This window comes from Rhyacophila brunnea, unplaced genomic scaffold (assembly GCF_057557595.1).
Source record: "Rhyacophila brunnea isolate RB1 unplaced genomic scaffold, BYU_Rbru_1.0 scaffold_6, whole genome shotgun sequence".
Classification (NCBI taxonomy): domain Eukaryota; kingdom Metazoa; phylum Arthropoda; class Insecta; order Trichoptera; family Rhyacophilidae; genus Rhyacophila; species Rhyacophila brunnea.
The window spans coordinates 46,576,556-46,595,791 of NW_028233276.1; the positions used below are offsets into that span (position 1 = coordinate 46,576,556).

At 30.4% G+C, this 19,236-nt stretch overlaps 1 protein-coding gene across 1 annotated transcript in view; it reads left to right on the top strand.

Annotated features, from left to right (window-relative positions):
* trh (PAS domain-containing protein trachealess) overlaps nt 1-19,236 on the top strand; it is a 637,328-nt gene that overhangs the window by 82,747 nt on the left and 535,345 nt on the right. Inside the window, exon 2 of the mRNA XM_085957070.1 lies at nt 13,197-13,229. Within this exon, the coding sequence (XP_085813196.1) occupies nt 13,197-13,229 (33 nt within the window). The remainder of the gene's footprint in view (nt 1-13,196; nt 13,230-19,236) is intronic.

A 19,236-nucleotide genomic window follows, 5' to 3' on the forward strand; every position in this document is an offset into this window, starting at 1 on the left:
CACATGCCGCGGGTAGATGATCCCTAAATGTATGTTCACGGTTTTTATATTATGGAAAAACATATTATCATGTTTATCTTACATGTGAAATAAAAAAAAATCCTTATATAACTCTACGATATTATAATATTTGAGTACAGATTTAAAATTGAAAACGTTATAGAAAAAAGCGGACGTTGATAAATAAAACTGAAGACAAATGATTAGAAAAACTGCACGTATTTTTACTTCTGAATTTATTTTTGCTTTACAGTATTATATTTAACAGTTCAATAATTTTTTTGATGCCAATATTCAAACAACAGTTACTTCCGTAAATTCCTGAGAACAAGTCCCCTGATTGGTCGTTTTAGCTAACTGCGTAACTAATGTAAAAATTTTATTTACTAATACCCACTCTCACCCTGAAACGATGCTACGAAAGCGATCTATGGCGCTTCAGGAATCACATGGCGGGAGACGCAACACGTGGTGGTAGAACGAGGGAAGTGGCGCGATCTTGTGCTTACTCTATGCCATAATGCTGGGAAGTAACAAAAATATACAAATCTGTGACGATGTATTTTGAAACCGGATAGTTACGACTGGTAATTAATATGAACATGAACATAATGAATAGTCGCTAGTAGGTAATTTGTCAACTTTGAGCTTTGAGAATCGATGTACTACGTCGAATCTAAGGGATACACTGGTATGGCCACATTACAAGCACTCGAGTTCGTGGGCTGACATATCAGTCTTTTTAATCATTAAGATATACTTCGCGTGACTTGGACGTGTGTTCCGGATGCCGCCAGAGTGTACGACACTCTATACCTTAAATATAAAGGATCCTCCTTCACTCTCCAGTGGTGCTACACGCTGACATGACAAAGAGAACCGGCGCGACATTATGTTTGATATATACCTAGATACTCCAAAACTGGAGCGTAACATGGTGCAGTAGTAGTAGTACCTAGTATCTACATAATATAGTAAAACTGAGGAACTCAGAAATAATGGGAACTGAAATACCTAACGGGTAAGGAGTAGCAGGTAAGCGATCTCGAGTAAGGAAGAATTTGGGATAAACTTAAACACATGTTAAGAATACGTCTTACGTCGAATACTGACAACTGCTCTTGGTTTATGCATTGCCGCTCTTTTAAAATTTGTGTATTACACACACTATTGCACGCGCATAATGCGTGTTTCATTTTCGTAGGGCACACACATTCAACACCTATTGCCTATATAAAAATATAGCCTATCGGAATTCTATTTAGTATCTGTTCTGTGATTAAAACTGTAAATTAATCTAGGAAGAAGTAGGGAAAAAAACCTGAAGAAGGGTTGGGATATGATGTGAAGGCTTGTAAATGTTATGTGATGTATTGTATTTCAAACATTTTATTTACAGCAAATTATAATCTCAGGAGTAAGGATTGCAATAACGGTATATCAAAACCGGTATTCCAGTATTTATCAATACCGAAATACCGGTTTTAAAAATACAAAATACCGGAATTTTCGGTATTAAGAAAGCACACTCGTTAACGTTTTTGAAAATGAATTTAATGTTATTTTTCCATTACTTTGTATTGTTTTACTTATAAAATTGAGTGTTATATAAGTTATGTGTTGCTAAAATGCAAAAATAATAAAATAAAATTCATCAAATATATATATATAAAATGGTTGCGATGAATTAACATAATATTATTTCGGAACAGAAAACATCCGTGATAAAATGTTCAATCATATTGTATAAGCGTTGAATTTAAGAAGCTTTTCCTGAAGCCAGACTTATTTGCACTAGTCTTAATAAACTAGCCTTTAGGAGGGCTTTAGTTAAAATTACCAATATATTCAAATTATTTGTAAAAATCACCAGTTCTACAATATTATGATCAATACATATTTTTAAATGTCAACTTAATAAATGGAGGTATGTAGGTTTTTGCTACACCTACAATAATGTTTGACAGATATTTTAATAGCTATTATGTACTGATAAATAATTCTGATTTTTTATATATTGTAACGAATACCGGTATTAATATCGGTATTCAAGAATAAATACCGAAAAACCGGTATTAATATTTTCATTCGGTATTGCAATCCCTATTCAGGAGTGTGCTTTGTTTGAGCTGTGACTTGACTTCACTTGATGCGATTGTTATCTTGTCCAAGTAGAACACGGTAGTTGTACATTTTAAAGACACTTAACTGTCACAGTCGGAGGTTGTAAGGTTCTTCGCGCCATATTTGCGAACGTCCTCCGCGCCGCCTGCATGCGGATGACGTCATTAGCGCCCTGGGCGTCATTCCCGGCCGAACCTGAAAGTCGTTTCGGAAAGATCGTCTGATCTCTTCAGATGATAGCGCGAGGATAATGTGCGATTTCGTTGCAGCATTGCGATGAACATGAGAGCGTGATTCAAGGATCTGATTGAAAATAATAATTATACTATATACGAGTATTATGCCGTCACCACGTTTCTAACTTGTTGTAAGGGAAAAAAATAATTGACATAATAAATAAATTCGACTCTCGGACTAGAAGATATCGGGATAACTGGACGGCGGACATCTGGGGCCGCACAGATTTGAGATTACGCAATATTATTGATAAAATGTAATAAAATATTAGGTATGTAATTATATTCATCGTTTGGTCAATATATTAAAGAATTTCGAATTAAACTATCAGAATATCAACCGATTAAAACATTGTTGCACAATATCACTGCAGTTGAGTGCAATATTGGAATATAAAAGTACAACATCGACCTGAAACTTTGAAACAACCATAAACTTTGCTTCGTTATAGGTTGATACTTTATATTAATTGGACGTGTTTGTTTACTTTATATTTCAAATCGTAGAATGTAGTGATGCCTAGAAGTCCTACGCCTAGTTGTCCCGTCATCTAGTTATCTAGTTTATGCCGCCAAATCACCCCTTTCTCCGGAACGTAGTTGTACATCTCGATTAACTACAAAAAATCACTTGTGGCTATATTGTCATATAAATCAATCATGCTTTAATTATCATGGAATATCATAATTTGAATATTAGAAATGGAACGCTGGTTTGACGATAATTCATTTTTTTTTTAATTATGGCTTTAAGCACCCTCTATGACTATATGGTATTGTATCTTAAGCTTATATTGTCATTTAGCTACACTATATAACGATCAAAAATGTTTAAAAGAATGGTTTTAACATATTTATTTATCTAAGATCTAATGCTTAACTGATTTCTGTAATGTGACTGTTATTTGAGGATTTTATTAAATCAATTTTAATAAACACGTCAATCTTTCTAAACCTTTGCAATGTCCAAGGTTCATCACTTACTCATACATGATAATAAGATAATAGAAAATAAGATATTTTGCAACTAGCTGTAATTAATATAATATGTAAAAATCAAACGTTGATAATAAAAAAAATGTTAAAATAATATAATTATATAAATAGGTATGTGTTGGATGTATATTTCAAATATTATTGAATGTCTGTAAGAAAAAAAATCATTCATTTATCCCAATACAAGATTTACTTATGCACTAAAATTTCCTTGCGTATAAAAAATAAGTCGTTCTGTTTCATTGCAGTGACAAGGGAAAGCTTTTATAACTTCCCCATTTTTTGTGTTACTGCAGCAGCTTTTGAGCTTTTCACATTTACCAAGGAATAATTTTCAAGTATCGGAACTAAACCAAAGTGATATACAACCTTTAAATGCCTGTGATGCCATTAATTTTTGAAATTATTGTTTTATTTGCGTACGTATTATTTAATATCGATTACGTGCAAGTAACTTAAATTTTAATCTTTTAATTCAATACTGACTTTCTTTTCTTATCACATATTATTTAATTGCATTTTATATACCTACTCCTTTTATATTTTTGCTTGTACATAATACTTTTATATATTTGCTTATACATAATACTTAAACCGACCACATTATAATCATAGTAAGTAGGTACACATTATTTCCCAGTATTTAATTTCAAGTTTCCTTGGCAACCGATTTGGGAGTTACTAGAAAATTAGAAAAAAATAGCTCATCAATGTGTTTGGTTTAATACTTTTGAAAATATTACAAACGTTATGCACTGAATAATGTAGAAAGGGCAGTGTAAAATATAAAAAATAGATTGAAAGTTATGTCAAATTAAGCTCGCACTATCAAAGTTTAGCACGACTTTTATAGAAAACAGGACATGCTTCCAAGAGCTTAACGGACTGCAAACGCATAATTTTGAACTTACCACAAAAAGCTTCATCGCAGAGATTACGATCATTGAAAGGAGTCACCGATATTTATTCATTTTATTCAATATTTTTACGTACATATTTTACAATAGGTATCGATGACTCCTGCAATCAGATTATTGGTAGTTATTTCTGTCATATTAAAATTATTTGATCACTTAAATAAATTTATATTACACTTACCGTGGAACATAAGCAAAAGCACTCGCTTAATCCAAATAAAGATAGATTTGGTCATATAAAGCTTGGAAACTGTTTACTTACAAAAATTTGTTTGCCTTTTGTTTCAAGCTTATTTTTAAACTTTTATACATACAAAATGCTTTTATTTTAATTTTAATCATTCAATACTTACAGTAATCATTTTTTTTTATTTTCTTGATAGTAGGTATTACTATATTTTATCCACCGACTTAAATACTTTCTATCTAGATGTCTGCTCTACCATATGTATTCCAATGTAACAAATGTATAGCTTTAGTGTTCAAACTCAAAATGAATATCATCATATTTATAAAAAAATTGCCTCTACCTGGTGTTTTTTCAAAATAATTTATAAAATTAATATATCACTTATAAAAATTGCTTTATGATACCTGTCCTGCTCATATTATGGTAAGTTTTATCAAATAATATGAGTACTAAAATTTACGTTTGAGCTTATGTTATCTAATGTTATAATAATTATTCTATATTGTGTTGTATGGTAGTAAAAAGATGTAGGTATATAGCGAGAAAAGATTTTTCGTAAAATTTAAAGAGTAGAGTAGTTGTGAAATGGATAACCTGTGGGAAGTGGGAATCAACAATTAGGGGTAAAAATTTAATCAAATTATTTGTTATTACAACGTTTTTATAAGCTCGTATTCTTGTTTTTCCGGTGGTTGTTTGTCCAGTACAAATCTTGCAATCGATTTTTTCCTAACTTCCCGACTAGCTAGACATTTGAAACTTTTAGAATATATCAACACACAATGCCAATGCATTCTTTTAATACTTTTAGCCATATTTAAGCAAAATTGAATTCATTTTCAGTTAATTCTGTTTTGCATGGAAAGTTATTTCAGAAAAATCCGTAAAAAGTAAAAGACTATTATTGGTTGCTAAGGGGGTGGTCCTAGCAACTAAATTATTAATGTATACGTGCGTTACTATGAAAATCAAAATGAAATGTCAAAATGACATTTCAGTATTCTATATTTGTTTGTTTTTTATTTAATTCATATCAAGTACAAGTTTGAGCATATTGAGCATAATAATTCAACAGAAAATTTAAAAACGTTGTATATAAAAAGTTCTTTTTATCTTTTATTTATTTTTATTAATATTATACCATTAATTATAAAGCATATCTTCTTCATTAATGCAACGGTGGATTTTTTAATTACTATCACAATTATTATTTTAAATTTAACTTACAAGTTACTAATAATAACTTGGGTGACAATTAATAAGTATTAAGTATCTTCAGACTAAAATTGGAGTCTGCTTCGCATAGTAACCACGTACAAGTACTTATATTGACTGGTAAAAAAAGATAAGCAGTGATCCATATCTAATATTTTAACATAAAAAGTACAGTGCAACGTGAAATGTGTAAGTTGTATCGAAAATGCATTATTATAAAGCGAAATTGGAAGCATGGAACAATTTCCCCCCGGCTGTGCACTTAGTTTTATCATATTTTTAGTCAGGCATCTGAAGCGATATTTGCATAATATTGCTTTCAATCCTATACTTACGCGGCGGCCAGCCAAAATATTAAGTAACATTATAATATGGTAAACGAATTTATTCAGCAAATTGCAAAGAAGAAGCTTCACGTATATGGAAAATGATCACATCTGTTTTTCGCGAAAGTATACATTGTGCGCTTTGGATTAAATCTGAGGTGATTATGTGGATTTTTGTTATTTTTGTGAGATACGTATACAACCAGAAACCTTTTTTGTACTAATTTTTATTCAAATGTAACCCTCAGTTTTTTTCAAAATAGGTTTTATTAGATAATACTGTTGTACACGATTAAATAGATGCATGTCGTGTATAAAGAATGTAAGCTGCAATCGCCAACTTATAATCTAAATTTAACTGTCAATTAAAAAAGGAATTGAAGTGGGAAAAACGAATTAACCATATTTTTTGTTGTTTTTTCTTTAATTAACTTAATAATTACTATCAATTTTTTTCCAACCATGTCCGATCCTAATAGGATCATATGGGCCTCCACAGAGTAGAGGTTTGTATTAACAGATTTTGTTTTTTACGAGAAATGGATGTCAGCCACTTGCTCAACCTATTAGGTCCATACCCTGACTCAAATACAAATTGAAAAACAATATGTGTACTTGCTAGACCCAGGATTCGAACCTGGGACCCACGGCTTGATAGTCCAACGCTTAAACCGCGCGGCCACCGTGGGTGTAAAACCAAACTAGGAATATAAAATCCAAATTATTAAATATCATGTAATTTAAGGTTATGTCATAGACTATAGATACATCTAGATGCCACCCGTTGCATTGCTAAATGAAACCGCGTGCCGTGCGTTTGGTTTGTGGGCGAGCAAATGCATTCGTCTACAAATGTTCGAGACCATAGACCATTTTGCTAGTGCTCGCACTAGACGCTCAGAATTAAAATATATTTCTCTATTTTTTTACGTTATATAGTATTTTTAAGCGGTCAAAATGCAACCATTAGGTAAAGATATCCATAATTTAAGTTATTTTAAAGAAACACTAAGTCACTGATATTAAAATATATAATAACATACAAATAAATTATCACGAACATGTATCAACTTACCTATGAAACGTAATACCATCATTCTTTTTGCTTATCAGTATGGCTACCATATTTTAATACAACACACAGAACCATCTTTTCTACTTAATTAACTAAAAATATTTACCACTGACTTAATGTTTAACACAAAAAATAACAATTTTAGCAACACGGTTATCGACGCTTAGTTAGCAATAAGCTAAAATTTGCCGGCTACACCGAAGCAAACCATCTACCAGATCTGTAAACCTTTTATCTTACTATAGCGCGTGTCGCAGAGATTATAAGGGTACCGAATACTTTCTCACTCGCACTTATGCATCGTTTTTTTCAGGCCTTGAGTTATGTCTAATTTGTATTTTAACTTTGACTGAAAACCGTAACAAAAACGTTTGTATGCTTCCTGTAAAATTTGATTTGTGTAGATTACGCCTTTTTTCCTTTTTACTGTTGAATTATGAAATTAGTGGGGTTACAGTTTTATTGCAACAGGTACTGTCACCACACTATAATTCATTAATATCATAAGAAACGTATCTAATCTATGATTGTGATAGGGAAAATTAGTTCTTTGCACAATATCTCTAAATTATAATCAATAATTATATAAGTATGATAGAATTTTAATACTTCTTAGTAAAAAAAGGTTTTAATAAAAACAATATAGTCATTTTGAAAACACGGTAAAATATCTTTTCTATTTAGAACATCCGTCCTATATCGAGTTTCCTTGGTGTACGTTAAATTTAATAATATTATAATGTTATCACGCCATTATTTCTGGGGGCTATGACGTTTGAGCATTGGTCACCATGTAATTAGTTATTGTTTTTTCTAGTATGATTGCAACTGTTCAATTGTTTTATGGCTTTGTTAAGATCTAGATCTTAATAAACCATATATGGGCCTGCCAATCCATGTGATCCAATTTATTGACGAAACAAACAATTACAGTTATAGTATAAGTTCATAAACAAAACTTACTAAAACCAATTTAATTTCCTCGTGTTATAGAAAATTAGTACCATAATATCCTAATATGAGACTATTTTATAATATTTCCGTAAATACTTACGGTTAGATTTGGGTATTTCCCGAGAAATGCTCGATCTCGAGATTCGGGATTTCCCGAAATGATGAAATTTTTAATTCTCGAGATTCGGGATTGCCAGACAAGTATTCTCGAGAATTCTCGAGATATCGGGATATTTAAAAGAAACCTGTAAAAATTCTAAAATCAGTGTAAAAACAGACAAATTCCAACAAAATATGATTTTTTTTTTATTTATGTAAGAAGATAAACAAAATAGAAGTAGGAAAACAAAAATAATTCAAAACATTACTTATTAAAATATAATTTCAAAAAACACAGACTGTCAACCGTTGCGTCTGACAATCGCATACGCTTTTGAGACACAAAACTCCCTGATGTTGCAAAAAATGCGCTCATTTTGAGTCGACGTTGGCTTAATTGTGTTAAATGCACCGATCAGTTTTTGAACGTTTTGTGTTTTCTGTCCACTTATTTCATATAAATAATCGTTTTTTCAATTAATATTTGATAGTAAAGAAATCCCGAATCCCGAGAAAAGATTCTCGAGATCCGGGATTTCCCGAAATGTTAAAAATTTCAATTCTCGAGATTCGGGATGAAAAATCTCGAAAAATTCTCGAGAATTCCGGAAACCTAATTCTACTTACGGTACAGTAGACATTAAAAAGTACACTTGCACACAGACATACATTGTACAATAGAAGACTAATGAAAATGGTTTATATTTATATACTTATTGTACCTACATAATTGATATTCTAGGTACGTATATTAGTAACAACTAGTAAGAACATTTTACAGCTACCTAAATAAACAAGAAAAGAAGGACATAGAAAAAACAGGAATAAAACAATAAAAAAAATATTTCTAAGATACCTTTATTTATTTTATGATTGTCGCATTATCCGAGAATAAATAAATAATTAACTGGTGTAATTTAATTAATTGTATGTTAATATTAATTATTAAAAGATGTAAAGGAGACCCTTACACATCCACATTCAAATTATAACTTGCTTAGTAACTCAGTATTATATGTTGTGATTACGATAATAACGTATGTATTGAAGATAATGGTTTAATTTGCTATTTAATTAATTAATTTCCACCAAGCAGTATCAGTGTTGATCGATATGAGATATGAAATAATTTATCCAATAGATTGTTACATTCATTCTAATATATTGCTCGGTAAGTTAGAATATAACTGGTTAATATATATTGTGTTATACATATATATTATATATGTAGTTACAGGTGTGCTCATGTTATCTTTGTTGCAGTGAAGTATATTATACGGCAAGCAAAGATGATTACAGGGTACGGAAGGTAATGTCGATAGGGTTCGAATTCGGGTCCACTGATCGGTAGTTGCTTTTTGAGTCGCCAGGATAACCGTTGAGCTGCCTATATTTTTCAACCTGTGACAGTAATATGCTACGCGGAGCATATATTATATTATCTACCTCTGTATGAAATAAAAAAATATAAATGCATTGAAAATGTCCGTGCATATTAGGACTCATATCAATACACAGTTTCAGCTCAGCGCGATTATATAAGTAACAACATAGCAAGTGGGTGCGCATGTTGACATAAAAAGAAGTTGGTCGATTTGTAATAATATAATGTCATGTAAAAAATATCTTGAGATAAATTAATGCATGAAAGTGATATAATAAGGGTAGAGGTTTTGTAGCGATAAGAAAGTCAAGAGGTCGAGAAGGCCTGGTTTTTAGATCAATATAAATATTTAATTGTTATTTAAATTTAAATATTAAAATGATTTATGACAATGCGGAAGTAGTGTGTTTGCTTTTTAGGGGAGTATAATAAAATATAAAAAAATAATATATCATGATCAGTTATCGCTTTTATGCTAAGGTAGATAATAGAATAAACGCTGCTCATACTGAGTCAGCTAGCAAATACAAACTAGAGTCTAGCTAGACGAAACCTTAACTTGTTAATTGTATTACATAATAATATTATATCACCATGTTCGATCCTAAAGGGATCATATCTCCACATAGTGGAGGTTATAATAAAAGATTCTTTGTTTTATACGAGAAATGGATGTTATCCACTCGCCCAACTTATTAGATCTGTTTGCCCCCATATGCAAAAAGGCAGATATTTGTATTTTGCATTCATATTTTGAGATAATGAGATATTCACGTTTTTTCAACTTTTCTTACGAAAATTTTCAATAATGTGGATGAGTCTTTTGATGTATGGTAGGTATAATTAAAAACAAGTATATTTTAATCGATGCTGTGATTTTGATTATGAATATCTTTATTCTGCCTTCTTATAATAATCACCGTTTTCGCGAAAAACAAAATGTCGATTTTTATACTGAAATAAATTGTACCTATTCAGTTTCTGACTTTATGTCAAATGGTTCAGAATTTCACGTAGAGAATAATCCGTACACTAACTCAATTTGTGATTTTTGTCGAAAAGCTGCCTTTTTCCTTTTGGGGGCAGTAATACGGAGGTGGATCGAAATTTGTCAGACCCAGGATTCGGATCCATCACATTATAGGTCGATATGTTACCTCTCGGCTATAATTTGCGTAAGGGTAATAGCTCATTGAATATACATTAACGATAAAAGTTACTGTAAAATAATATGTAACAGTAAGATTAAATCCTTTAATGAACGCAAATTTTGTAACAGTGCAAAAATATGAATATGTAAAAGATGTTCAATAAAAAAACAGTACCTACTACTAGGTATCTACTATAAATCAAAAGGTCAACTTACACTGCTAATGCGTTATCATCTATAAAAGTGCTACTTAATAATATAATTATAATCAATATGAAATTTATATACCAAAGAAACCGGTCTTAATTATATTACAATAATTATATTTTAATAATCTTAATTCTTTAAGGCCCACACAGTACAAGTTTTAATGAAATTACTATAGAAACCAAAATAATCACAAAATAATTGCGAACGATAATGATATGCCTATACGATACCGTGTGTACAAAAAAAATCTTCTACACAAATTAAAAAATATATAAAAATTTATTGTCATTAGAATACATTATGTTTTCAGTATAATAATAATATTATGTCTTAATGATTTTTTTTATTTACTTGTTTGCGCAATGATCTTGTATATAAATAAAAATAATTACATATAAGTAATACAAATCTATAAAAAGTTACATTTATGAAGTCTCTCTGAAAGGTATTGTAAATACTATTCTTGAGCTAGTGGCTCAATTGGTAAAGCACTAACCTGGAATACGATAGATATTAGTTTGAATCCTATATTCTAATAGATATGTTGCTAACGGTATTTAAAATTCTGTAAAAAAAAATTTTTATATCTGATTGGTTCACCGGGTCATTGATCGAGTGACTTGAATGAATGGGTGTATGTTTTCTTAATATTGAAGGATGAATTCAAGTTCGATTGCCATTTGGATAGAGGGGCACCTATGAGGTCTATACTGCCCTTCTAAGGAAGAAGACAGTAACTGACCCTCACACAATTTCGAGATAAATGACATAATATGTTTTTTTTAACTTTAGTACCGTGAATTGATAAAAAACGGTGATAATTTTTATTAGTAGGATGCTAAAATACAAATAAAGTAATAATAAACAAGTAGTAACTGCAATAAATAGGTGAAATTACTGGCTTTTTGCTAAGAAATTTGTATTATTTCAGCAGATGTCCAGTTTTTCACTAAGAATTTTAACGGTATTTTAGTGATAATACTGATTTTAAAGTGAACAGAATATATAGCTTTCAAAATTACCTAACGGATGGCATTCATAGCTCAATTTCACAAATTTTGCGAGTTACTGCCTTCTTCCTAGAAAGGGAAGTATAGAGGACGTAGGTTTGTAAACTGTTATAGATTGTTAATTAAAATGAAAATAGGTACCTATATTATATATTATTTATAGTCAATAAGATATATAATTATGGAAATTATGTACTTTACATTGTATTATAATTTAACCAATACAATGCCTTTCGATCAAAAGCTGAAATTCAACACCCCAAAATCATGTGACTTGTATAGATTTAATAGACCGCCCGTTAAATTAATATCATATAATATTAAAATGTTTGATCGAATATTTTTCACTGCATTGGCAGTGTGTCATTGTAAAACCAAATACCTAATAATGATTAAATCATTATACCCTTATAGAATAAGAAATACTCAAATATTATGTTTGAACCTAGCTTACTCAAAAACAACCAGAACGAACTTGGTTTATTATGCCTGTGAACCACTCATGTATTAATCATTTAAATGCACCCCGACCTAACGTAAACACTACCATACTGGAAGGCCTTACAGACACTGAATATTGACATTTTTTCATATTTGGATATTTCATCTCAGCTGGTCCCCTTATGTAGTTTATAATAAAATATACAATATTTACTGTGTACAACATGTAACAAACTTAAAAGGGTACCTATATCAAGAAGTCTACGATATTAGTATCGTAATATTAACAAAATACTTTGTTTCAAATCTATTATAATGGAGTTCTACCACATAAATACCAGTTTGCTTAATACTTAATGAAGGAGTAATAATAATTAATATTAAAAGTAATTAGGTATGTAAAATTATTATAATGTGAAATCACGTGGTTGGAAATGCAATTAATCATATTGAAAGTAAATGGTGATTATATTAAACTTAATGCCCGAATATTAATAAATTCAGACTGTCCAGACAACCTGTATTGGTATTATTATTGAAAAATAATATAATGCACTTGGGAGAATACGGAATTAATTGCTGTCATATTAAGTCGACATTGTATGTCAATAAAATTTGTTGTTTTTATTTTATTGGTAATACACAAACGAGTTTGTACTTAACGAAAGGTGCAGTAGGTGCATAATATCTTGAATTTATTAATTAAAGTACAAAATAATGATTACTTTTACGAAGCCATGTTCTTTATTTTTAATAGTAGGTTCGTATGTTTAATGTAGGTACGACATAACTTTTAACTGTGATATAATATATTGTTTAAAACTTTATTTTATTTACAGATTGTCATTATTTTTTTTGTCTGTTTTCAGGTATCGGGAAGACGCTCTGTGCTGGTCTGATCGGTGAGTACCTACCTACTTATATTTCCTTTGAAAAATATAATAAGACCTTCTTCACAACTGACTATCTTCTTCTTTTCGTGATATACGCTATCAGAGGTTGGGCACCATCAGGACAATTTTTGCTTTATCGTTTGATACTAATTGGGAAAGTTTAATTGATCAACTACTCTTAAATCATAACATTCGGTGTCTTCTTCTTAGTTAGTTTTCCTTGGATAATGATTTGGGGAATGCTGCATTTTAATGATCTCATAATTAGGCTTATGCACTGTAGTTGTATGATTTGATACAGAAGTTCTCGGTTATTTTCCATTCATTTAATGACGTCAACATTTCTCATCTTGTCATTGGAAGCAATCTCATATGTATATAGTCACAACTCTTCTTCTGGTTTTTGCCATAGAAAAAGATTCAGAGAAAATATAACAACACACGATCCACGTTTATTTTATTTAGTTATTTAACTGGTCCCAATTCTTAATGACCGATATTTCTAAATTTACAATGTGTCAGACGTTTAATTGATTCTCTGTTAATACATACTACTGTTATGTAATAATTTTATTTTAATAAATTTAATATAGGATGTAAGAGCTAAAATCTATAGGCCAGTAGGTTCAAGTAATAGAAATTCTGTGATTGTATTTCAATCTCGGGTTTCTAGAACTAGAGAAAATAATTAAATAAGGGCCAAAATGTTTTTACTCACGCAATTTGAGTTAATGCTAACGAAAAACTCATATTTAGTAAATAATTTTAAAGATTTAAAAAGTTATTCTTTTTAGTGTCTGATGACTCTTTTTAAATGCTTTAGTAATGCTCTCCAGCGATCCCTACATTTCGCCATCTGCACAGTTGAAGATATCGACAGCCCTGCTGCGTTCTTCATTCAGTCAGACGATGGTATACTGTAAGCGATCCCCTTCGCATCGACCCTCGATATTTTCACTAATAATATTCATTTTGAAATAATTAATGATTTCTCTTCTAGTTATATAGCCAAAGAAATATTAGGAGATAAATGTACCGATAGGTCATGCAGGTCTTATTTATTCAGAAAAAAAATATCTTAATAGCATAAGTCGGTTTTGAAAAAAAAAGAAGTTTACCTTAAAATAAATAATTGTGCCGAATATAGGTCAATTAGATAATACTGTAATATAGTATATAATATTATCGTTATTGTAGTAACTATCTAATTATTCTATTTTGCTGTTACATATTATACGTATACAAAAATGGTTTTATTCTATAACTATTAGAAAATGGTAGAATCATAGCGCTTATAGAATTTTTTAGTGTTAATTATTAACCCTTAATCAAGTGATGGTAATATCTTTACCGCCGCAGAATAGATGCAGGGTTTTGAATATGTGAGTATCCTACGAAAATGAAACACGTTGTATGCACGTGCAATATCGTGCAGTATAAATGAACGTCAATGCATAAACCGAGAGCATTTGTCACTATTCGATGTATGACGTATTCTTGACACGTGTTTAAGTTTATCCCAGATTATTCCTTACTCGATATCGGTCACCTGCTACTCCTTACCCGTTAGGTTTTTCAGTTCCCATTATTTCTAAGTTCTCTGCTTACCACATATAATTTGGCTGTTTATGACGGGCAATCAGGCTATAGTTCTTTTTATACCTACTAAAATTACCATATTTATCTACATACATAATTCACATGTGTAAATAAATGATATATTTCATTCAAATGAATTATAATTATTGCTGTAGTAGGTTGTTCTGGCATGGTTAAGGGTTTAGTCATTATAGATACCTAATTACAAAATTCTTATCATTGAAATTCTGGTAGGTACCTAACTCCTAACTAAGATATTATTCTTCTGTCGATGGATTTATGCAGTTTGCCTTTGAATGGAGATTGAAGTAAGCTCCAATACTTAACAAAAGTGATCAATTAAACTTAACCCATTGCTCGCTACTTTACTTAATAACATAGTAAAAAGTATCACACACAAACCGAGACGGTTGAAAAACAATTCGTATTGGGTCCAATTTCGGTTAATAGCTCTTCAAAATTGCGACGCGCCGTCTAGTCTGGCGCTGATGGACATTTTTCGAAAAAGCATTACCGAAAAATGGCGCAAAAAATATATTTATAATATAAAAAGAATCGACCCTGCCATCCATCAAGGCATCTCATGACTCTAAACCTATAATTACTATTACCGGCATCCTTCACGTGGAGGTACATATAATACGATATTTCAGGGTAATCCAACCAAGAATATTGAATTTTAAATTTTAAATTATCTATTTTTTATTTTTACACTTTAATCAGACCAAAAGTTTCCAAGATTTCTGTAGGTACCAGTGGCGAAGGGTGGAGATAGGCTGTTTAGATCTGACAAAAATAGTTCACAATACACTTTGTCAGTCATAGGTATTTGTTTTCATTGAACAAAGTCTACAATTTTCAGATGGTGTTTATTTTTTTTTAAATTCAAGGCATAATAGATACTAGTCAAAAAATAGTCGTCAATCTATAAAATATCTAAAATTATGCCATTAAACCATACATAATTTTGGATATTTTAAAGATATAGTATTTTTGAATTGTAATATGTACATATTCTTAATTCAACGAAAACCAATAAGTATGAATGACAAAGTGTGCATTTTTTTTTGTCGAATCGTCCATAAGATACCAAAACTATTATGGTTTGGTTTAGGCAAGAATAAATTGATTTTCAGAAACTAACCAACACACCAATTAGACAATGCGGTTGCTTCATTAGAAAGAATCGACGTCATAGTTTAAAAAAATAATCAAAGTTTAACAATCCTGACAGTATAACAATTAATTATTGTATTGTTATATCAATTCCCATTGTAATACATATATTATAATGGCATTTTATAGCATAGGTAAGATTTTCACAAGGGTGCCTCCAAACCTGTTAGCGCCACAGACCTCTATCCACCTAAAACTACCACTGTTTAAGAGTAGGTTTCGTGGAAATTCTTTAATTCTCAGAAGATGTGTATGTTAATTTAAAGATTTGTAGTGTATTCGTCTGTTAAAGATAGCTGAAAATAAAATATGTAAGTAAGTACATAACAAATTTACAGAAAAGGCTGTTTAAGGGGCGGCACTTTACCTAGGGACGTCACTGCTCAAATATATTTCTCTTTTTCACATAAAGTTCGTTTTTTTGGTTGAAACGAGGTTAAGATGGTTGTAATCTATTTATATTGTTGTACATATACAGAAACACATAATATTTAAAATAGTCAGTATTTATAATTCAAACCCATCTACTTATAGTTTTTAAAAAATGTGTACTTTCAATTAAAACGAATTTTACATTAAAAATATTTAATAAAAAAATGTTATTGAAAATTAATTACATAAGTATTTAATTTTAGTTAAATTTACATTACATTAAGTCACATTTAAACTTTTGTAACCCCAAGAGCGAGTTAAACTTGAATACCCCTGAGATGCTAAGGTTAATAACCGTTCGAAAAACAATTCTTTTGAGCATTTGAATGACGATATCAATGAAATTGATTAATAAAAAAATATGCCTTCATTACATAAATTAACATTTGTTTTGGATATTACCCACTGTAGTTAACCAATAACTTCACATTATTTGTATTAACTGTAATTCTTAGTGGAAAGATGAGGTGCTAATTAAAATAAAAAATATTTTTTAATAATAATAAATACCCAAGGTATAATAATATAACATTCATACCATAGCCGAGTTCGATCTTGCGGTAGGAAAAAAATACACAACGTTTTTTCAATGTGTATTTGAACCAGTGCAAGGTTGCAGCGAATGGTTTATGTTTATAATCTACAATAAAAAAATCGATATGTGTACTTATGTATAAGATTTAATATTCAGACATATATCATATTAAGACAGCGGTTATAATTGTTTCAGAAGTACCCCATGATGAATTAATAAAAAATCAAATTTTAATATATTTTTTGAATTATTTATCAACTCAAAATTAACAAAATTCATTTATTTATTGATATATAATTTTACTCATAAATGATACTTACATAAATATAGCCTCAAATCTTGATACCCAATCTTTACAATGAAAAATAAACATACACTCCAATATAAATAGTGTTTTATGGATATAAATTAACAGTGTAGAAATATTGGTTATGTTTACAACACGTGCTGTTTACTTGGTTGTATTGAACGACTAACTAAATGAAACTATGCGCATGCGTATGTACCCTCGAGACCGAAATGAATATAATCATAATAATACATTGTGTTGCATCGGCGCGCGCAACTTCCGTCAAACGCCAAACGTGTTACATCGGTGCGCGCAACTTCGTCACACGCCAAAAATACAGTCTGATCAGTTTTCCCAAACGTGCCAATAGGAGTAAAACTTCAAAAATCGCTTATTACCTCCAGTCTATTGACGCCCATCTGAACCGTTTATCGCATGATGATTTAAGTACTTTTTATAATACTTATTCCACATAATTTACAAACGACCAGGAACGGTTTCGTTCGTTCAATAGTGCATTCTCAACTGTCCGTATTGCATTATGTGATAAGTACGTGTTTTACGTAATATTTGTTTACTTTAAATAACTTATATTTTTGTGTAACTTAAATACATTACTGTAACTTTGGCTCACACTGTTTTTGTATGGGTATTAAGTAGTAGGTATATAGGAGACATAATCATGTGAGTTACGTATTATTTGATTTTGAACTTTATTGTATCTTTGCTCAAAAGAGCTTATATTTATCATCTACACCTACACTCTACACATTGACATATTATCTGAATAAAAATAATTACACAGCTTTGAGGGGGTTTTAGGTATATAGTATATGTTATTATATTATTTTAATAATCGATTGTTTAAAAAATAAAAAAATATATGTCTCAATTTGAACATTACAGAGAGTGCCTGCCATGCTTTTAAAAAATGGAGAGATGCCCTTTTGTTTCTAACCTTACCTGGTTTCACAATGTTCTTCTTATATTTAAAAGTGTGGAAATAACTTATTGCATAGCAGTACTACAATTTTATTGCATTTACATAATATATAACATTTGATAATTCAAAATGAAGTTATTTCTTTAGAATTTTTAATAATTCGAGCCAATTCAGATTGTTGATTGGAAAAAATGTTATATAATAACAATTCCTTGTGAAAATGTCACTTATAACCTCCACTCTTCGGATGCACTTAATTTACCTATTTTAATGATTTTTTGGAGTGGCGTGAACGTATAGCAAGTAGATATTGTTGTATGCCTACTTGTTTCATAATTTCATAAATAATCTTCGTCATGTTATAAACAATATTAATTAATTAAGCAATTAATTGGTCGATATTATTACAATACTAATAAAGCATTTTGATACAATTTATTTCTGTAACTTTCCCGTCCTTTCCACGTACCTACTGTACAGTAGACCACCCCTCTGCTACCTTCATCCCCTCAAATTGATAAAGCCACAAGTGTGAGTTATGTCTCCCGACAACAAAAACTTGTATCGGATATGATGTTGTATGTTAAGGGTTTCACACTTACATCACAACTTAATTTATTATATTATTTTAATTAATACATTATATGGATATGCAGGAAGTAAATTTTACCAGATTTGGAATTTGAGCCCGTCATCTGACCTCTGCTTCCCACTGAGCGCAGTTAGGAGTCATACATATGATGTCCCATCCTAGAGGGCGGGTTTAATAAAAAGAAATGATTTGTGACAAAGGGGATAGTGTTGTATAGAAGCAAAATCAACAAATCCAAAATTCAGATGGCATAGAGTTAGTACACGAAAACTTTCCCAAATGTTTAGGAACAAATAGGACGGCTATAGTCTGAAAAAAAATGTTATAATATTTTATGTTGGGGTTCAGAAATATTATTTGGGATTTAAGCTCGATTAAGGTACTCGTATCTATGTGCACCAATAAATTTCTCATGAGCTCTTCCGAAAAAGCTTATACGCGAGCACAACC